Raw genomic sequence first — 21,007 nt, 5'->3', positions numbered from 1 at the left:
TATGCTCTGCAGAAGAGGCAGCATCAGGTGTATCAGGTCCTCAGGAGTCCTAACTTCAGACCTGGTTTTGTAGCCACAGTATTTGTAAGGCTGGTCCATTTCAGTTTCTCATCCCCAATAACCCCAAAGATAGGTGAAGAATTCAGTGATGATAATGCCATTGAAAGTCAAGGGTAATGGATGGGTTCTCTCTTGATGGAGTTGGTCATTGCCTGGTATTAGTGATGAAAATGTCACTCGCCACTTGTCAGTCCAAGCCTGGACGTGGTTCAGGTCTTGTTGCATATGGTCAGTGAGTACTTTAGTATCTGAGGACTCAGAAATGGTGCTGAAGATTGTACAATCCTCACTAATGATGCAGGAAAGGTCATTGATAAAACAGTTAAAGAGAACTGAGCCAAGGACACTACCCTGGGCAACTCCTGTAGAGATATACCAAGAGTGAGATGATTCACATCAAATCACCACAACTCTCATTTTTGTGTTACTTATGATTTGAAGCAAAGTAGAATTTTCCACCTGAGCCCCATTGGTTCCAGCTTTGGTAGGGATTCCTTGATGCCATATTCTGTCAAACGCTACCTTGATGTCAAGGCTAGCCGCTCTCGCTCACCTCTGGAATACAGCTGTTCATCCATGTTGGGAGCAAGGCTGTCATGAAGTCAGGAGATGAGTGGTCCTGGCAATGCCAAAAATGAGCACCAATGAGCTGACTATTCCTTTCTATAGCACTTCAGATGACCTTTCCATCACTTCACTTAACCAGTGCCTTGTCTAAATCTGAGTCGCCCTATTTGATTTCCCTTGAGTTGATGTGTCTGGTGCTGGTGTTTGTAAGATCTGCAGTGCATGATGGGTATTTGTGCCATAGGCCTGCTTCTTGCTCCTCTCTGTGGCCAGATTCCTCATCTTGGGTGGGCCCTACACGAAGAGAAAGGGAACACAGGTGAATAGATCGTATGCAGTCCATAGCTCTGCAGACATAAACAAGGTCAAGATGAAGCTGTGAAACAGGTCGGCAAATATGTCTGCTGGTTAGTTACTAACTAAGTGTTAAGTGTTACCAGAAAGACAGAATTGAGATAACACCTACCTTACAGGGTTGGCATGAAGTCACTTGGTTTTCCCTCACCCACTCTTACAGCTTTCTCCTACAAAAATAGAGCAAATAGATACTTTCAGCATTAGAATTGAGGAAGGGGTGTTAGTCTCTACTAAGTCAAAAAATTAACCTAGAGTAAAAGAAATGGAAAACATGCAAGATGTTTCAGGAACAGTCATCAATCATACAATAATTATGCAAAGGAAAGGATACCTAAATTCTCACCTGATGTCAATCTGGAGCTGCAACTTTTCTCAGAATAGTGTTATAGTGATACGATGTCAGGGGCAGTGCTAGGGTCAGTGCTGGTGCTATGTATTATTGTCCTAGTATCATGCTAAGGTTAGATTGTATGACATTTTCATACTACATTTCTTCCCATTCAGTGTTTGCACCTTATTAATCCCACCAGAGGTTTTCTCCTCGTGCTTGAGAAAGTTTGTACTTGAATACACACAATGCTTCATTCTCCCTGTTACTCTGTATGACTGCTGAGGATCTCCCAAAAAAATGGCAGTGTCCAAGTAAAATCTCTTAGAACACAATCTCTAGGCTTTCCTTGGTGAAAACGATATTAATTCTTCCACTTCCTCAAAATGTCCAACACATAACTGCTGGACTACATCAGAAACAAAGTAATGCTTCATACTTTTAGCGTGGTTGCACTTCCTTCTCCCTTCCAGGGTGAGACAGGGAGTTTGTCAAGGAGATTATATTAAACGCTTCTCAAGAATTTGGAAATCCATCAACTAGCATTGGTAGAGCTGAGAATATTACATGCAAAGTTTTGTCTCATTTGCTCAACTATCCCAACAGAACCAAACTGACTTTAAAAATAACAGCATTCACACGTCCGAACAAAATAATGGCAACTCCAAAATATTAATAGAAATATTAGAATAGAGCAACAACAGCTGCTGTAAATGAGCATTAATGTCTGGACAGTTCAGCATTACCTCCAAAATAACTGCATTGACAAGCAAAGAGAGAAAAATCAATGTAAGAATAGAGACCTTCACATGCCAACAAAATATAGCCTGTGGAGTTAACAGAATTCTCGCATCATTGGAGCAAAACCAACTCTTGGACTAAGAGTACTCATGGAGAAACAGAGCAATGGCAGCTGTGGAATATTTCACAGAGCAGTATCTATTCCAAAATATGATGTGGAGATGCCGGTGTTGGACTGGAATGGACAAAGTTAAAAATCACACAACACTAGGTTATAGTCCAACTGGTTTATTTGAAAGTACTGGCTTTTGGAGTGCTGCTCCAAAAGCTACCTGATTAAGAAGCAACGCTCAAAAAGCTAGTGCTTCCAAATAAACATGTTGGACTATAACCTGGTGTTGTGTAATTTTTAACCTTATTCCAAAATATTACAAAAATTATATTGAGGGATACTTCCTTCACACACACAATTGTACAGAGGAACGCCAACTCAAAATTAATAGCACACCCAAATAAAGAGTTACAACTTCAGAATAACAGCCCTGAAAGGCAAACAGAATAATACCAACTCCAAAGTAATGTACACAACTGACCACAGCAATATGAATTAGCTCCAGAATACTGTATATAGTCATATAAAAGTTAAATTTTTAGAGCAAAACTTTGGACCAAAGTTGAGAGTTTGATTTTCTCATGGGTAATGTTTTTGAGGAGTTGATGTGCATACTCGATTTGAGCTCAAACAGACAATAATACAGTGGAAGAAAGTTGAAAGCAATGACAAGAAAAGAACTCATATTACTTTTCCAACATACATTTACCTAATGACATTACAAGCTCTGTACTTTTATCGAACACAAATAAATATATAACATGTTGACCACAACACTTCATGTTGAAATCTTTCAAAATCATTCTGATCACCTTTTGTAGCATTTCATTCCAATAGGTTGGTTGTATAACATCAAGTCAATTTTAAATTGTATTTATGTATCACATCATCATCAGAAGAAACATAATGTAGTCATGATAATTTCAACCTTTGTAATACCGGCTGCACTTAAAATGCCACAGTTTTGGATTGCAGGTATATACCAGTATTTTTGATTGACTGAAATATTAATGTATAAATTGATGGAGAGAAAATCTAAAGATTCATGCATGAACCTTCAGAGTAATGCAGTAATTAAAAGACAGTGTATGATTCCTGCCCATTTTTACATAAAATAAAGGAGAATTTCTATTTTATAAGTCAGTCATGAAGTCAACTTTTACACAAGCATATAAAATAGCTGCATACACAGAACAAAGCAAAACAAATTCCAGAATCACATTGTTCACAACTCAACCTGATAATCTAGATTCAATAACAACCTGCTAAACCAGGTTCAATAACAACCTGATAACCTAGATTCAATAACAACCCGATAACTCAGATTCAATAACAACTGAAAATCTAGATTCAATAACAAGCTGATAACCCAGATTCAATAATAACTGATGAGCCAGATTCAGCAAAAGCTTGATGACCCAGATTCAATAACCGCCTGATGACCCAGATTCAATAACAACTGATGATCCACATTCAGTAACAACTGATAACCCAGACTCAATAACAACCTGTTGACCCAGATTCAATAACAACCTGATTACTCAGATTTGATAACAAACTGTTAAACCAGGTTCAATAACAACCTGATAACCCAGATTCAATAATAACTGATGAGCCAGATTCAACAACAGCTGATGTAGTCGTGGCCAAGTGATTAAGGCGATGGGTTAGAAATCCATTGGGGTTACCCAGTGTAGGGTCGAATCTTGCTGACTACCTTGTGTGCTGCTTTTCATGGGCAGCACGGTGGCTCAATGGGTGGCACGGTGGCTCAGTGGTTAGCACTGCAGCCTCATAGCACTGGGGTTCACAGGTTCAATTCCAGCCTCGGGCGACTGTCTATGTGGAGCTTGCACATCCTCCCCGTGTCTGCGTGGGTTTCCTCCGGGTGCTCCGGTTTCCTCCCACAGTCCAAAGATGTGCAGTTCAGGTGAATTGGCCATGCTAAATTGCCCGTAGTGTAGGTGCATTAGTCAGAGGGGGCTGGGTCTGGGTGGCTTACTCTTCAGTGGGTCGGTATGAACTTGTTGGGCCGAAGGGCCTGTTTCCACACTGTAGGAAATCTAATCTAATCTAATCTAATCTAATTGATAACCCAGATTCAATAATAACTGATGACCCAGATTCAGCAAAAGCTTGATGACCCAGATTCAATAACAACTGATAACCTAGATTCAATAACAACCTGCTAAACCAGGTTCAATAACAAACTGATAACTCAGATTTAATAACAACTGATGACCCAGATTCAATAACAACTGATAACCTGGATTGAATAACAACGGATAACTCAGATTCAATAACAACCTGCTAAACCAGGTTTAATAACAACCTGATGACCCAGATTCAATATTAACTGATGACCTGGATTGAATAACAACTGATAACCCAGACTCAATAACAACTGATGATCCTGATTCAATAATAACCTGATAACCCAGATTCTGTAACAACCTGATAATCCAGATTCTGTAACAACCTGATATCTCAGATTCAATAACAACTGCTGACCCAGATTCAATAACAACTGATGACCCAGATTCAGCAACAACTGATGTAGTCGTGGCCGAGTGGTTAAGGGGATGGGTTAGAAATCCATTGGGGTTACCCAGTGCAGGGTCGAATCCTGCTGACTACCTTGTGTGCTGCTTTTCATGGGCAGCACGGTGGCTCAATGGGTGGCACGGTGGCTCAGTGGTTAGCACTGCAGCCTCATAGCACCGGGGTTCACAGGTTCAATTCCAGCCTCGGGCGACTGGCTATGTGGAGCTTGCACATCCTCCCCGTGTCTGCGTGGGTTTCCTCCGGGTGCTCCGGTTTCCTTCCAAAGATGTGCAGGTCAGGTGAATTGGCCATGCTAAATTGCCCGTAGTGTTAGGTGTATTAGTCAGAGGGGGCTGGGTCTGGGTGGGTTACACTTCAGAGAGTCGGTGTGGACTTGTTGGGCCAAAGAGCCTGTTTTCACACTGAAGGAAATCTAATCTAATCTAATTTAATCTAATTGATGATCCAGATTCAATAACAACCTGATAACCCAGATTCAACAACAGCTTGATGACCCGGACTCAATAACAACTGATAACCCAGACTCAATAACAACCTGGTAACCCAAATTCAATAACAACTGATGATTCAGATTCAATAACAACTGGTGATCCAGATTCAATAACAACCTGTTGACCCAGATTCTGTAACAACCTGATAACCTAGACTCAAGAACAACCTGATAACCCAGACTCAATAACAACTGATGATCCAGATTCAATAATAACCTGATAACCCAGGTTCTGTAACAACCTGATAACCCAGACTCGCTAACAACCTGATAACCCAGACTCAAAAACAACCTGATATCTCAGACTCAATAACAACTGATGTCCCAGATTCAAGAACAAATGATAACCCAGATTCTGTAACAACCTGATATCGCAGACTCAGTAACAACCTGATGACCCAGATTTACTAACGACTGATGACCAAGACTCAATAACAACCTGATATCTCAGACTCAATAACAACTGATGATCCACATTCAATAACAACCTGATAATCCAGATTCAATAACAACAAACAGAGGAATCAAACAAAACCAAAAGCAATACAACCGTTTTCACAACCAAGCAGCAACTCCAACTCCAACAGAACCATGTTCTCTCTCCAGCGAAACAACACATACTCCTGATTAAATTCATTTCAAACCAATAGCAGAATGATGGTATTCGCTCCTTCATGGAAAGGAATCAAATCCTTAACTTTCAACAAAACAAATCTCTACAAACTCACGGATATCAACACACAACCCTTATGTGCAAATCATACATGATGCATGGAAACAAAGCAAGTTCAGCACATGAGGGAGAAGTAAGTAAGGAAAGATGAGGATACTTGAGCAGAACATAAATTCCAGAATGTTCTGCTGCAGTCCGATTCTGCTCTGTTTATTTTATGCAATCAAATACAACCCCAGAAAAACTCCACCCCAGAAAAACTCCAGAATAACACAAATGGTTCAACAGAGTAATAGGTCCTGCTGCAAAATAATATTCATGTTGAAATAGCAGTATCAATTCCATAATAACATACACAACTGAACATAGAATCACCTACTCCAGAACATGAAGATTCACACTTAGACAGAGCTTAATCTAGTGTTGAATCACACATACACCCCCAAACAGACCAGCAACTCCAAAATAACAGGACACCTGACTATCACAACATCACATTCAAAATGGAAGTGTTCAGTTAAAAGGTGTAAAGCAAAAGTCAACATAATATCACTCAGAAACAAAGCAACATCTACTTTGGTGTAATCTACATAACCAAAGAATGCACAATGAACTCCAGCATAACACTCTGATGAAACCAAACCAACTTCAGAATTCTGAACATCACAAAAGCAACTAAACAAAAAATATAGAATCCTTTCAGTGTGGAAGCAGGCCACTCAGCCCATCAAGACCACACTGACCCTCCTAACAGCATCCTACGCAGACCCACATCGCCTACCATATCCCAGACTAATCCACCTAGTCTGCATATCACTCGACTCTATGGGGCAATTTACCATGGCCAATTTACCTAACCTACACACATTTGGACTGTGGGAGGAGGCCACAGCACTAGAAAGGAACCCATGCGGACCAGAGGAGAATGTACAAAATCCACGCAGGCCAGTGCCTTGGCTGGAATTGAACACGGCTCCCTTGCACTGTAAGGCAGCAGTGCTAACCACTGAGCCACTTTGCTGCACATTCAATTGTACAATGTGCACACACATCCCTGAAAAAACACACCCACAATACACTCCAGAACAAAAGCACTTTGCAAGAAAAGGCTGATCGTGACTCCAGAATAATAATATCAAACTTAATTTGAACTCCAAATCAAAAACAATCATAGTTCATATAAAATCCAGGAAAAGACCACGTGAACCTGAGTGGAGAGCCAGCAACCTCCAGAAATGCTCATTCACACCTATTAACACAGCATAAACTCCAGAACAAAAAATATCAACAATGAAATAATGCAGACAATCAAACTGGGGCACACCTCTCCTGGAATAATTAACATTCTCAAACAGAACACATACTTCAGAATAATTCACACAGTCAAACAAACCTACACCTGTCTATTGCAGTATAATCAACATAATCACAGGGAGCAACACTTCAGACTAATTGTGTTGCCACCCTGGCAGAGCAATTTCTACTCAACATAACGCCAGTCACTGAAGCAGAGGTACACTGACCACTAAACATAGGATGATTCTACCAGATCAATCATAACTGCCAAAATAAAAACCTAAAGAATTGTGAATGTTGGAAATGGAACAGCACTAAGTCCACAACAACATGGAATTCAATGTTGTAAAATGCACATCAAAATAGTACCAAACAGAACAGTGTTTTTAAATAATACAGATAAGTGAACAAAGCATTTTTAGTGTAGAATAATAAATAACACCAAAGAGAACATCACCACCTTTACGATAACAGCAATCCCAATCTAAAGAGAACAAGTGCAACTTTGGAATAAAACTCTCTTTCTCTCTTACACACTGCACAACAATGGTTTCAAAATATTAGAGCCACACTGACAGCACATACAGCCAAGCCCAGGAAAGTTTTCTGAAGAAGAACAGAATTAGGTCCAACAGCAACCCCACAAAAAATGCTCACACTCTGAGGAACAAAACATCTCAGAATGAAAGGACAGACATGCAACCAGAGTAGCAGGATGTACAAGAATACAGAGTAACACTCGCTCCAGAATAAAAGCATTCAGAGCTGGAACAGTGAATCAACAACTCCAGAATAATGCTCACATTCAAATAAATCAGCAATGTCTCCTCCAGATTAAGTGCCCCTATATATCCAAGAGCTGATTCATCAATGACCTCCCCTCTTTCATAAGGTGAGATTCAGGAATGTTCGCTGAAGACTGGCACAATCTTCAGCACTGTTTGTGACTCCTCAGATGCTGAAGCAATCCATGTTCAAATACAGCAAGACAATATTCAGACTTGGGCAGAAAAGAGACAAGGAACATTCACACCATGTGAATCCCAGGTAATGACAATCTCTAATAAGGATTAATCATTCCCTGGACACTCAATGGTGTTACCATCACTGAATTCTCCACTATTAGCATTCCAGGGGTTGCCATTGACCAAAACCCCAACTGGACCCACTGAGTAAACACAATGACTGCAACAGGGTTGAGCAATATTGCGTGAATATTCTACCTTCTGATTTCCCAAAGCCTGTCCACCATCTACAAGGCACAAGTGAGGATTGTGATGGAACACTCCCCAGTTGCCTGGATCAGTGCAGTCCCAACAACTTTGAAGAAGCTCGACACATCCAGGACAAAGCAGCTTACTTTATTGGCACCACATCCAGGAACATCCACTCCCTTTACCACTGATGCACAGTAGCAGCAGAGTGCATCACCTTTAACATGCACAGAAACTGACCAAAGATCATTAGACATCACCTTCCAAGCCTTCAATCCCTTTCACTTAGAAGGATAAAGAGGACACCCAACCCCTGCAAATTCTCCTCCAAGCCACTCACCTTCCTGAATTGTAAATATATCACTGTTCCTTCACTGTCACTGGGTTTAAATCCTGGAATTCCCAAAGGACATTGTGAGTCTATCATGTTTCAAGAAGGCAGCTCACTGCCACCTTCTCAAGGGTAACCAGGAAAAGGTAATACATGCTGGCCCAGTCAGCAATGCCCACATCCCACAGGAAGATAAAAAAAACTTACTTCATGCACATAACAAGGCAATGAAATTACAGATTAGCTCACAGCCAAACACAGCAACATCTATTCCAGATCAGTATCATTCATGTTTGAACACAGAAACTCCACAAAAAAAGAACACACATTGACAAGGCAAATAGAATAAAAAGACTTGAGAATAGCACACACATGCAGGCAGGAATGATAGCATGTGCACCCCGCAGAGAGCAGTATTAATTCACTCAATCAACTGATAATACTGAGAGGAATTCAGAAATAACACCGTGCATCAAACATAACAGCACTAACTTCCCAATTACAGATTTCATACAAACTAAATGAAAAACACCAACTCTAGGAAAATAGCCTGCACATCAAAAGCTCAACAAATTCCAGGGTAACAATACATCTAAATGGAGCAAAGACTTCAGAATTACACCATGCCCATTCAGACAAAACAACACCCATACCCAGGTAATAATAATGAGAACTGTCTTTTGTCTCATACATTTAAAGGAGGAATATGCTCCAGGAGTGGAGTAATAAGAGTGAAATAAATACAAACATTTGATATTTTTGCAATAGAAGTAGAAATTAGGACAAAAGTTAAATAATCTGAACAAAGAGTCAGGTTTTAAGGTACACCTTAAAAGAGGAGATCAAGGTAGAAAGGTTTAGTGAAGGAATTGCAGAATCCAGGCAAAGGCAGCTGAAAGCATGCCTGTCAGTAATGAAGTGACTAAAATCAAGAATGTACCAAACGTTAGAGTTGGGAGAGGGAATACACATTGAAGGCTTATGTGGCTGAAAGAGGTTGCAGATATAAACAGGAGCAAAAAAACTTAGAAGTTTTGACATGCTCATGTTTTACGAATATGTTGCTAAATGGGAACTATATAAATACATTATTAACAGTAATCGATATATTAATATAAATATAAACTAGAAATGAACACATTTCTGTAAATTATGATGTTGTTTGGAGGTTTATCTTTCCTGCCAATGGACACTGAATCATTTCTACAACTGGAAAAGTCTTGACAAAGTCATTAAAAATGCAAACCAACTTTCTGGATGTTTATTGGCAAGTTATCAAATGCACATGACACTTTCTGTGGTTAATGGCTGCACTTTGCCAACTGACTAAAAGACTGATTTCAGGATGCTATTTACAGACCTTTACTAACAGCAAAATTGAAATCTTCAAAACAGATGTGAAAAGATCTGACTAGGATGGTATGTTGATGAGTTATCCCCAAATTAATAGATTATAATTCAGAATCTGTTTATGCAGACAATGGAAAGAGATGCTCTGGTTACACAACAGAAGCACAAAAATGAAAATTTGGAATAAGTCAAGATAGTGGCAGCACAGTATTTTGTACAAACAGTGGAAGATGGGATTCCAGCTGGGAAAGCACTGGAATAATCAAGCCTTGAGCTGACAAAGGCATGGATGGGTCTTTCAGTGACAGGTAAATTGGGATAGAGTGAAAGCTGAATGGTATTATGTTGGTAAAGTAGGCAATCTTGACAGTTCAGGTATGTGGTTGGAAATTTAGTTTATGGTCAACACCACACAAACGTTTGGGAAATGTTTTGCTCATATTATGACAAAGATTGAAAAAGACATCAAACAATTAGAGATTTTGGTGGAAATCAAAGACATGGGCTGCAGTCTTCCAAATATTTTGCTGTAAGATACTTCAGTTCATCAACTACTGAATGTTAAACAAGAAGTGTTGGAAATCAGAGGCCATGGAGTGAACCAAAAACTGGTGGTGAAATACCGAGTGTCATTGGCCTATATGTGGAACCTCAGGTTGTAGTTATGGATTATGTCATTGAGAGACAATGTGGGGATAGGAAATGGTTGGTTGAGAGAAAGCAAAGATAGATCACTGGGATATTCCATTTATACAGAAAAAGAGAAGTCATTGCAGCTGATTCCCAAACTATGACTAAAGAAAAAGATTCATATACACGAACACAGCTCCACCTAACTGCCTTTGTATGTTTGGTTGGGCTGGAAATCAGATTGGAAAGATCTAAGCATAGAATTGTCAAAAACATGAGTGTGGACATCAAACAAATAGCATGTTCAAGAAATGGAATGGACAAGAAATGAAAGTTGAAAATGTGGTAGTATTTCACAGATGCAGAGAGGTCAAAATCAGATTTTCTGATCAGGCACTATGATGATAGGAAAAGAATGTGCACCTGTAGAGCAGGAACCAGTCAACAAGAGTGAGCTGACATGGAACCCATGCAGTCAACTGTTTTGCTTGGAATATGGTTGAGGGAGCAAGAGGTGAACATAATGGACAAGTTAAAGTTGGAGAGAGCATTACAGAAGATGGGATAACATTTAGAGGAAAATGCAAGATCAGAACAGTTGCAGTGGGAACATCTTTGAGATATTTATTCTGGTGGACTAAGGAAAGGGAGAAAGCAGACGTAACCAATGAAATAGATGAATTTATCCTTGTGACAAAAAAGTTCATGAGCTCCTAACGTTTATAATTTGAGTTGAGGGTGATAGAAGCAGGGGAGAGTGATCCAAGAAGATGGTTTGTGGTGGAAATAAGGAGGTAAGGGTTATCTTTGCATTCTTGATAAACTTTGAATAGAGGGCAATTTTCGTGATGAAGAGTAAATTCTGATAATGCTTTAATTAGTTTAAGCAGATCTGGAAATGGATCATTAAATCAGATGTTCACCAAAGATGTGCGAACCTATTTCCATTGGACTTAAGAGAGCAGAACTGGGGATACATCACAGGTTAATTGGGAGGCGAGAGAGGAATAGTTCCAATGGAGTCTAGCTTATTCAAACAGTGTGATTTGAAAAAAAATTAGTAGCTGTAAAATTATCATGTTGGATTGCAGTCCAAATATTGAATATTTGGAAATTTGAAAATGCAATGTAGAGTGACTTGAGGAAGAGGTTTTCATGGGATGCTAAGAAATAAGGACAAGAGGAGGAGTGCAGTGAAAGAAAATGATCAGGGATTGTCAGCTAATGAAAATATATTTCAGTGAAAACAAGGGGACTGGGTAGATCATTTGGTTGGATGGCTGGTTTGTGATGCAGACTGACACCAACAGCATTGGTTCTACTCTTGTACCAGCTGAGGTTAGCAATTCGGATTGTTCTTCTTAACCTCTCTTCTCGCCTGAGGTGTGGTGACCCTCAGGGTTAAACTACTTCCTGTTATCCCTGCCTCTCATGAGAGAGCAGCCTTATGGTCTGGTCAGACTGTGGTGAATTTACTTTTACTTCAGTGAAAACCTCATGTTACATTTAAATGAACAGTTCAGTGCAAAGACATTAAATAAGAAGCATGACTAGTATTTCAAGGCAATAAACTCAAGGAAGGAAATGTTACTGGAGGGGTTGGGAAATAGATGATGTTGTGGTTTAGATAAGAGAGCAAGATGACACGATGACCACTTTGAGGAGGGGAAGTTGTAGAAGGTACTGGCAATGAGACTTCATTGAAAGAGATGTGCCCCTCGCCCCTTAGCCATATTGTTATGATTGGAATAGCAATATAATCATTTCTACTGAATTCCTGCATTATGTGAGTTTTATCCATTAGTAAATGTACATAGTTCAGGGAGAAGAAAGGACCAGTGTAGCCAATCTACTGGCAGGGTTCACAGGATCAGAACTGACAGTAGTGAGAGGATTATGAAGGAGGTTGCCAAGATTTGCTCACAACAGGAGAGAATGGCATAAAAAAGATCGGGCAATTGGGCTGGTTCTCTTGGTGATCCTTTCAGAGGATGTCCAGAGGTGCATAGATGGAAGTTGCAGGATTATTAAAGTTTGAATTAATCTTGTGTCAATCATATGAGAATAGAGGAGGCGATAACTGTGGAAGAACTTTATGATGGTAGGCTACCCAAGGAGAGTGAAAAGAAGGGAATTGTAATGATGGAGCAGGGAATCAAAATGGGCAGATGTTGTAGGGTCAGGTTTGGATCAGTTCCAAAATGCACACATAAATTAAATCATTTGAAGCCAGGATATATGCTAGATCAAGATAACATGACATTTGAAATATGTTTCCAAAGCGAGGTGAAAACACATGAATTAAAACAAGAGTTAAAATCAGAAGTTTTCAGAAAACATTTCCAAAATAAAATAAATACTTTCTGCATTAAAGATGGCTGTTGTTGAAGCCAAAAATTCCACTGATATGCACAAACGAATTCCTCAGGGATCAGGGCGGTTAGGTCTAACAGCTGAAATAACAGTCTGCTACTTCTGCAACTGTTCAATCAGAAGATTAAAATTTTGTTCAAATCACAGGTTGAATTGTGAAAATGTATCTCCTTGAGATTTGAGCAATTTTTTCAAAGTTAATTTCTTCTGCTTAACCAACACAAGACCATAAGACCATAAGAAAAAGGAAGTAAGGCTATTCAGCCCATCGAGTCCACTCCACCATTCAATCATGGCTGATGGGCATTTCAACTCCACTTACCCGCCCTCTCCCTATATTCCTTAATTCTTTGCGAGGTTAAGAATTTATCAATCTCTGCCTTGAAGACATTTAATGTCCCGGCCTCCACTGCGCCCCGTGGCAATGAATTCCACAGGCCCACCACTCTCTGGCTAAAGAAATGTCTCCTCATTTCCATTCTAAATTGACCCCCTCTAATTCTGAGGCAGTGCCCACGAGTCCGAGTATCCCTGCCTGTTGGAAACAGTTCCCAATGTCCACCCTTTCTAAGCTATGCATTATCTTGGAAGTTTCTATTACATCTCCTCTCAACCTTCTAAACTCTAATGAATACAATCTCAGCCATTCATCGTGTTAGGCCTACCATTCCAGGGATCATCCATGTGAATCGCTGCTGGACACACTCCAGTGCCAATACGTCCTTCCTGAGGTGTGGAGCCCAAAACTGGACACAGTATTCTAAATGGGGCCTAATCAGAACTTTATAAAGTCTCAGTAGCATATCACTGCTTTTATATTCCAACCCTCTTGAGAATAATGACAACATTACATTTGCTTCCTTAACCACAGACTCAAACTGCAAGTTAACCTTTACACAATCCTGTACTAGCATGCCCAGATCCCTTTGTACTTTGGCTTCATGAATTTTCTCACCATTTATAAAATGGTCCATATCAGTGTTCTTTTTTCCAAAGATGAACGATGGCAAATTCTTTGAAATTGACCGAAGCTCCAAGATATCTTTTTCAATATCATTATTTTTAAGTTCAGTTACTGTTCTGGTTGAAGTGATTAAATTATGACTGTGTTACATCTAAAGGGTAGATCTGGTCTAAAACGTTTTTGCTGGCCATGATCATTACCCTGGACAGCACCACCTCCACAATGGTGTGAGATGTGAGATTCCTGGTCTCTCTTTAACCCAGTACCCAGGATACAATTTTAATGCAAAGTTGCTGAGGAGCATCATAGTAGATCACTGCTATGGTAGCCACGTTCAAGTTGCTTTGAATCAATCCGAAAGTTCAGACTAAGAACAAACAAACCCATTGGATCAAGACCACATTCAGACAAATATCATTCCCAACAAAAGGTCCACCTGAAAAATAAGCTTTAGGAAAAAAAAGCACAGAGCACCAAACAGAACAACATCAATTATTGTTCAATAGCGTCTACATACAAAAAAGTAGAGTGAGACAAACTACTAACAAGGCTAACGTTGAAATATTAAATTTCACGTGCAACGACACCAACCTCAGAATAACAGCATTCCGACCTGAATAGAGCAATAGTTACATGAACAGATAACTTAGAAAGAGTCACATATACACTAAAACACACACACTATTGAACAGAGCAGTACCTATCCAGAAAATGATGCTATCTCCAGAGTAACAGCATGCATGTTGGACACAAAATAACATTAATTCCAGAACATTCATCCCCCAACTTCGAAACAACTGCATACATACCAAAAATAACAGTCATGGATTCCAGAAAGAGCGTTCACACACCAAAGCAGAGCAGTGCCAAATCTAAAATGACAGCAACACACATCCAATGAACAATGCCAACTCCAGACTAACATACACAGGGACTCCCACAAAAATGGAACAGAGCAACACCACCTTCAGAATAACAACACTCATTAATAAAAAACAGAAAGACAAATTCAAGGCTACACACACTCCCAAAGAACAGAGAAAGCAACCCATAATGTTGTGTAACACAGTCACACAGGACAGAACTGGACAACACACACACAAATTTCCAACTCCATAATAACTCTTACATAGAGCAGTGCAGCACCACTATGTTACTCAAAAACACATGGTCAAATGAAACAACACAGACTTCATGTTAGTCAACACATATGCTTATGAAGTTCATGAGAATAAATCATTCACAATTGATCAGAGCTAGAGAGAATTCAGATTAGCAACATTCACACCCCAGATGAAAGGAAGAAACTCCAAAGTAACAGCTTTTACATATACTAAGCAAAAACTCAACAAAAGCAGCATTCGGTCCAACTTCAACAAATTTTGACTGAACATGAACAACACCTTCAGAGTAACATCCTAATCTTGAACAGACCCATACCAATGGCAGATAATAAACATGTACCAACATGGCAAAGCTACTCCAAAGTAACATTGTTCACATCTGAACAAGACTACAACCCCCAAATAACAACATTCATGCATCATCAATCAGACAATAACATCACAATAACAGCATTAACATGAACTGAATGATAACAGCTTCAAAGTAACAATTCCTGCACCCAAACAGAGCAACACACCCACTGGACCAACTGTACTCACACCAAACAAATGAACATGCACTCCAAATTGATGCCATACACAAACCGAGAGTGACAATAACATCAGGATGAGGGTATAGAATGACTCTAGATTCACACCAGGGAAGTAAAATCAACTCCAGAAAAACAGCATTCACACCCAATGAGGCAAAACCAATTTGCTAGAGCACACCTATCCAAAAACCTGTATTCAACATCTGAACTCCAGATTTACAGCACTCTCAACCAAACAATAAAATTACCATCAAAACAGTAATCTCTGCACAACTAAATTGACCAAAACTAACTATAAGATAGCAGGAGTTATGCTGTAAATAGTGTCAAACTGCCTGTGATATAAATGACTTTAATACAGCTGTAAAACGTCAAAACATTCTCTCAAATAACAGCATTCACACCATGAAGAGTAATATAGACTTCACAATATCAGCATTCATACAATCAAATGGAGCAAAGCACACTCTAATATGACAGCACACACACACACACACACACAGACACACACACACACGAACAGAACAATCAAAAGGCCAAGTCATATACTCAGATGTACACTTGTTCCAAATTCACATCACTCACACCAAAGTGGAGCGAAACAGAATCTAAATATTGACACTCAGACTTTAATACAGCAACACCAACCCAAAATCATGTCACTCACACACCCAAGCACAACAAAATGGAAATAAAATCATAAAAAAGATAGTCAAAAATGGATTCATGAAGGGAAAGTCTTTGCAATCTAACTTACTGGTTTTCTTTGAGGATGTGACAAAAGAGCTTGATCGGGGTAAGACTGTGGTTGAAGTATACTTGGAATTCAGTAAGGCCTTGGATACTGGTCTTCTGGCCAGGCTGGTACTGAAAATAAAGAAAGCGGGTATCAGTGGAAATATTTTACAATGGATACGTAATTGGTTGACCGATAGAACCCAGAATGAACTGGTACATGGATTATAAGCAGTTTAGGAGAATTATATCAGTGCGTTCCCACAATGGTCTGTTTTGGAAACTCTTTTTAAAATATCTTCATTAAAATCTGGAGCTAGGAGCCTCAAGCACACTGGTTAAATTTGCAAATGATACAAATCTAATGGAGGTGGTAGACTCAAAAACTAAACAGGATAAACTACAGGTGGATGAAATATAGTTTGAAATTGGGCAGAAAATGTCAGATGGAATTGAACGATGAGAGATGCAAATTGTTTCATGTGGGGGTAAAATACGTAGCTGCATTACTTAAATGGGAATAAAAATTCGGGATGGAAAATGAGAAAAAGAAAACGTCTGGAAATTACTGATTCAGAACAAAGTCAAGGGATCACAACAATGCTCTGAGATAATGTATAAAATAGATGATGAAAATATTAAAAATTTAAATATGGAGCCAAAGAAGTGTCATAATTCTGCCCCTTTATAAATCATTGATGTGACTGTGCTTAGGTTACCGTGCACAGTTGATCATAGTTGAAAAAAAAATCCATACTATAGCAATTGAAAAGGACACAACCAAAATGCTGATTCAGAGGAAACAAAGTGTGCTCATATAAACTGAATGTTTTCTGATAGATAAGGAGGATTATGATAGGTGACATGCTTGCTGGTTTTTAAAAATAATTCTGAATGGTCTAGATAAGGTACATCATTGCGATAGTCCAAAACAGAAAACAAAATTGAGAAAATGGCACTTGAAGTTGTTCAAAGTTATCTGTGAAAACCTGGAGAATGAAAACCTGGAGAAACCTGTAGAGGGATGGTGGGGGCAGTTGGTAGTAATTAATTCAAAGTGAAATTAAATAGACTTCTTTCAAAAACAATTCTGTGGTACAGTGTATGAGCAAGTTGAGCCTCAACAAATGGTGAGGAAGAACAAATAGACATAGTTTCTGCTGTCTTTGTCTGCTTGGATTGTCCTGAACTCCTGTTTGGCTCTGCTGTGTATTAATGAGGGGATGGATTGTTAGAAATCATCAACAAGCCCATTATCATTGTATCATGCAACTACCAGGGTGCTGGAAGATGAGCTAGATGTTTGGTGGTCTTTCTTTCACCCATCAATCCTTGTGTACCTAACAGTAACACTGGAATAACAGAACTCCTACACCCAAACAATTCTAAAATGATTAGAAAACCTAAATAGTGCAACAGAAACTGAAAGTAGAACTTATAAATGTAAACTGAGCAATACTGACTAGAAAGAAACTTATGTGCTAAGCTAGAGTTAATGTTGACTCAAAAATACCATTACTCACTAACACTGACTCTAAACATCACACACATTGAATAAAACTGACTCTAAATTGAAACTTACACACCTTTAAGAGTAATCAGTGCCAATTCCAAAATAGTATCATTCACTGTAAAGCCACTGAACATACTCCACAACCACCTAATGAAGGAGCAGCGCTCCAAAAGCTAGTGCATCTAATTAAGCTTGTTGGATTATAACCTGGTGCTGTCTGATTTTTAACTTTGACCTATACACAGTAACATTAAAAGCACAATAGCAGAACATATTCACCAAGCAGACCAGGAATGAGTGTCAAATGATGCTCATCCAGATCAACACCAACTCTAAAGGATCATCTCTTGCACTCTAAGAAGGCAACACAGACTCTAGCAAGATTTACACATTCAAACCAAGCAAAACAATATAAAAGTAATTCATGATGTGGAAAAAGTTTACACCAACTAGTAATCACAATCCTGAATAAAACAGCAACTCTACAGTAACATCACTGACAAACACTGACACCAACTCTACAATAACAGGAATCAAACACCCAAATTCAGTGAACAATGCAAGACATCTTCTCAAACAGTAGTTCTCATGCACCTGAAGAGTGCAACATGATCCTAAAATGACACCATCCATTGGCCCAAACCATTTTTGTAACAATAGCACTCACACATCTGAAGTTACCAATACCCCCAAGTGTTAAAGTGCATCACTCACATCAAAAATAGAGGAAAATGAACTGTGAAATGTTAGTGCTGACAAACCCTAACAAAGTAACTGTGACAGCATTGAATAAACAAACCAGCAGGACAGGCTTTAATGTACCACCACAAACAACTGAACGAACAATTTCAATTCTAAAGAAAACATGCACATACCCGAACAGAGAAACACCAGTTTTATTTTATTCCTTAGTGGAGTGTGGGCTTTGCTGGCTGTTATTTATTGCCCATTCCTACTTGCCCTCAGGAAGGTGGTGGTAGCTACTCTTTTGAATTGCTGTAGTATGTGAAGGTGAACCCACAATGCTGTTAGAGCGATACAGTAGTTCCAAAACGTTGACCCAGCAAAAGAATAGTGGTATATTTTTGAGCCAGTCAAGAGCAGATTGGAGGGGATCTTGCCCTAGGTTATGGCATTCCCATGCATCTACTGCCCTTCTATTTCTAGATGGTAGTGGTTGTTGTGTTGGAATTTGCTGTTTAAAGGATCATTGGTGAATTCCTGCAGTGCATCTCGTAGATGTTAATATTGTTGCTACTGAGCATCGTAGTGAATATTTGTGGATGTGGTGCCAATCAAGTGTTCTGTTTTATCCTGGATGTTGCTGAGCTTCACTCATTCAGTCAAGTTTGGGAATTGCATCACATTCCTGACGTGAGCCTTGCAGATGATGGACAGGATTGGAGGTGTCAGGAGGCAAATTACTCATTGCAGGATTCCTAGCCTTTGACCTGCTCAAAATTTATATGTTCACTTTCCAATTAATGATAACCCTCAGCTTGCTGATAATGGAGGTTTCAGTGATGGTGACACCATTGACTGTGAAGTGGTGATGGCTAAATTCTCTTGTTAGATATGGTCATTTCCTGGTACTCATGTGGCATGAATGTTACTTGTCACTTGTCAGCCCAAGCCTGGATAATATCTAGGTCTTGCTTTATTTGGACTTGGACTGCTTCAGTACCTGAGGCGTCATGAATGGTGCTGAACATTGTGCATTCATCGGCAAATGTCCCCACTTCTGACCCTGTGTTGGAAGGAAGGTCATTGATAGAGTTGTTGATGGTTGGGCCTTGGTCACTATGCTGAGGAACTGAGCTGAGATGACTGGCCTTCAATAACGTCAACCATCTTCCTGTCAGCTTGACATGACTCCAACCAGCAGAGCTTTTTCCCCTTGTTTCCATTGACTCTAGTTTTGTTAGATCTCCTCAGTGTCACAGTTGGTCAAATGTGGCATTAATGTCAAGGGAAGTCACTCTCACTTCATCGCTGGAATTCAGCTCTTTTGTCCATGTTTGGATCAAGGCTGGAATGAGGCCAAGAGCTGAGTGGCCCTGGCAGAACCCAAACTGAGCACTAGCATGCAAGTTATTGCTAAGCAAATGTTGCTTAATGGCACTGTTGCTGATTTTTTCCATAATTTTATTGATGATCAAAGGTAGACTGATCGGACAGTAATTAGATCAGTTAAACTTATCCTGATTTTATGTATAGGACATACAAGGCAATTCTCTGCATTGTTGGGTGGATATCGGTTTTATAGCTCTACTGGAATGGATTGTCAAAAAGATTTGAGAGTGTATGTTGGTGGGGATACATTCTAATGGGAAGAATGAGGAGATTGGAAAAATATGACTAAGTTGGTAGAGAAGTACATGTTGTTTTGCTATACCACATGTTTCGATAATGCAAATTCTCTACAACATGATTGATGAATTGGAGACACTGTTTCTAAAGTGCAAACTTTAAAAGTGTGTATTGGTTATACCATGATTCCAGCCCCATTAGTTTAAATGGTGCTGCTATTATGCGATTTTCTTATAATACGGGGTTGTGCGAGAACGGAACTAATGCGTCATAGCAAAACTGACTGTAGAAGGATCTTGAGGAATTTATTCATAAATTACTGAATGTAGTCATGTAGGAAATGAGACCTTATAAAAGCAGTTTACAAAAGCACCTTTACTCATTTTATGAGGAATAGGACTGAAAGACAGTGAAATACGGTAAACATGAGATAAACTTTGGTTACATCCAATGTGCAGCACTGTGAATTTTTCAAGTCTCCTTAATATTAAAAGGGTATGGTGTCATTAGAGCAGGTGCTTAAAGTTTGATAAGAATGATCCAAAACTGAGAGATTACACATTTGAGGAAAAGCTATGGCTCGTTTCCATAGAAAAGACAAGATTACAGGAAGACTTAGAGAACAGATTCCTAATTGTGGGAGAGAACAAAATTAGGGGTCATAAATATAAGATAGCTGCCAATAAGTTGAGTAGGAAATTCCAGAGAAACTTCTTTCCTCACAGTTAACTTTTGTGTAGA

General features: G+C 39.3%; 1 protein-coding gene across 2 annotated transcripts in view; it reads right to left on the bottom strand.

Moving 5' to 3' along the window:
- Positions 1-21,007, bottom strand: part of LOC140481646 (NALCN channel auxiliary factor 1-like) — a 533,617-nt gene that overhangs the window by 116,770 nt on the left and 395,840 nt on the right. The window contains exons 2-4 of one of the 2 annotated variants that reach the window (XM_072578164.1): positions 16,466-16,575; positions 1,094-1,151; positions 490-921 (exon numbers count right to left, since the gene is read on the bottom strand). In XM_072578164.1, coding sequence (XP_072434265.1) covers positions 1,139-1,151; positions 16,466-16,575 — 123 coding nt within the window. In that variant the 3' untranslated portion in view covers positions 490-921; positions 1,094-1,138. Of the gene's footprint in view, positions 1-489; positions 922-1,093; positions 1,152-16,465; positions 16,576-21,007 lie in introns of those variants that run through there. The other variant, XM_072578163.1, reaches the window with a different exon arrangement.

The sequence above is a fragment of the Chiloscyllium punctatum genome, chromosome 9 (genome assembly GCF_047496795.1).
Source record: "Chiloscyllium punctatum isolate Juve2018m chromosome 9, sChiPun1.3, whole genome shotgun sequence".
NCBI lineage: Eukaryota > Metazoa > Chordata > Chondrichthyes > Orectolobiformes > Hemiscylliidae > Chiloscyllium > Chiloscyllium punctatum.
This window is presented reverse-complemented; position numbering and strand designations above follow the sequence as displayed.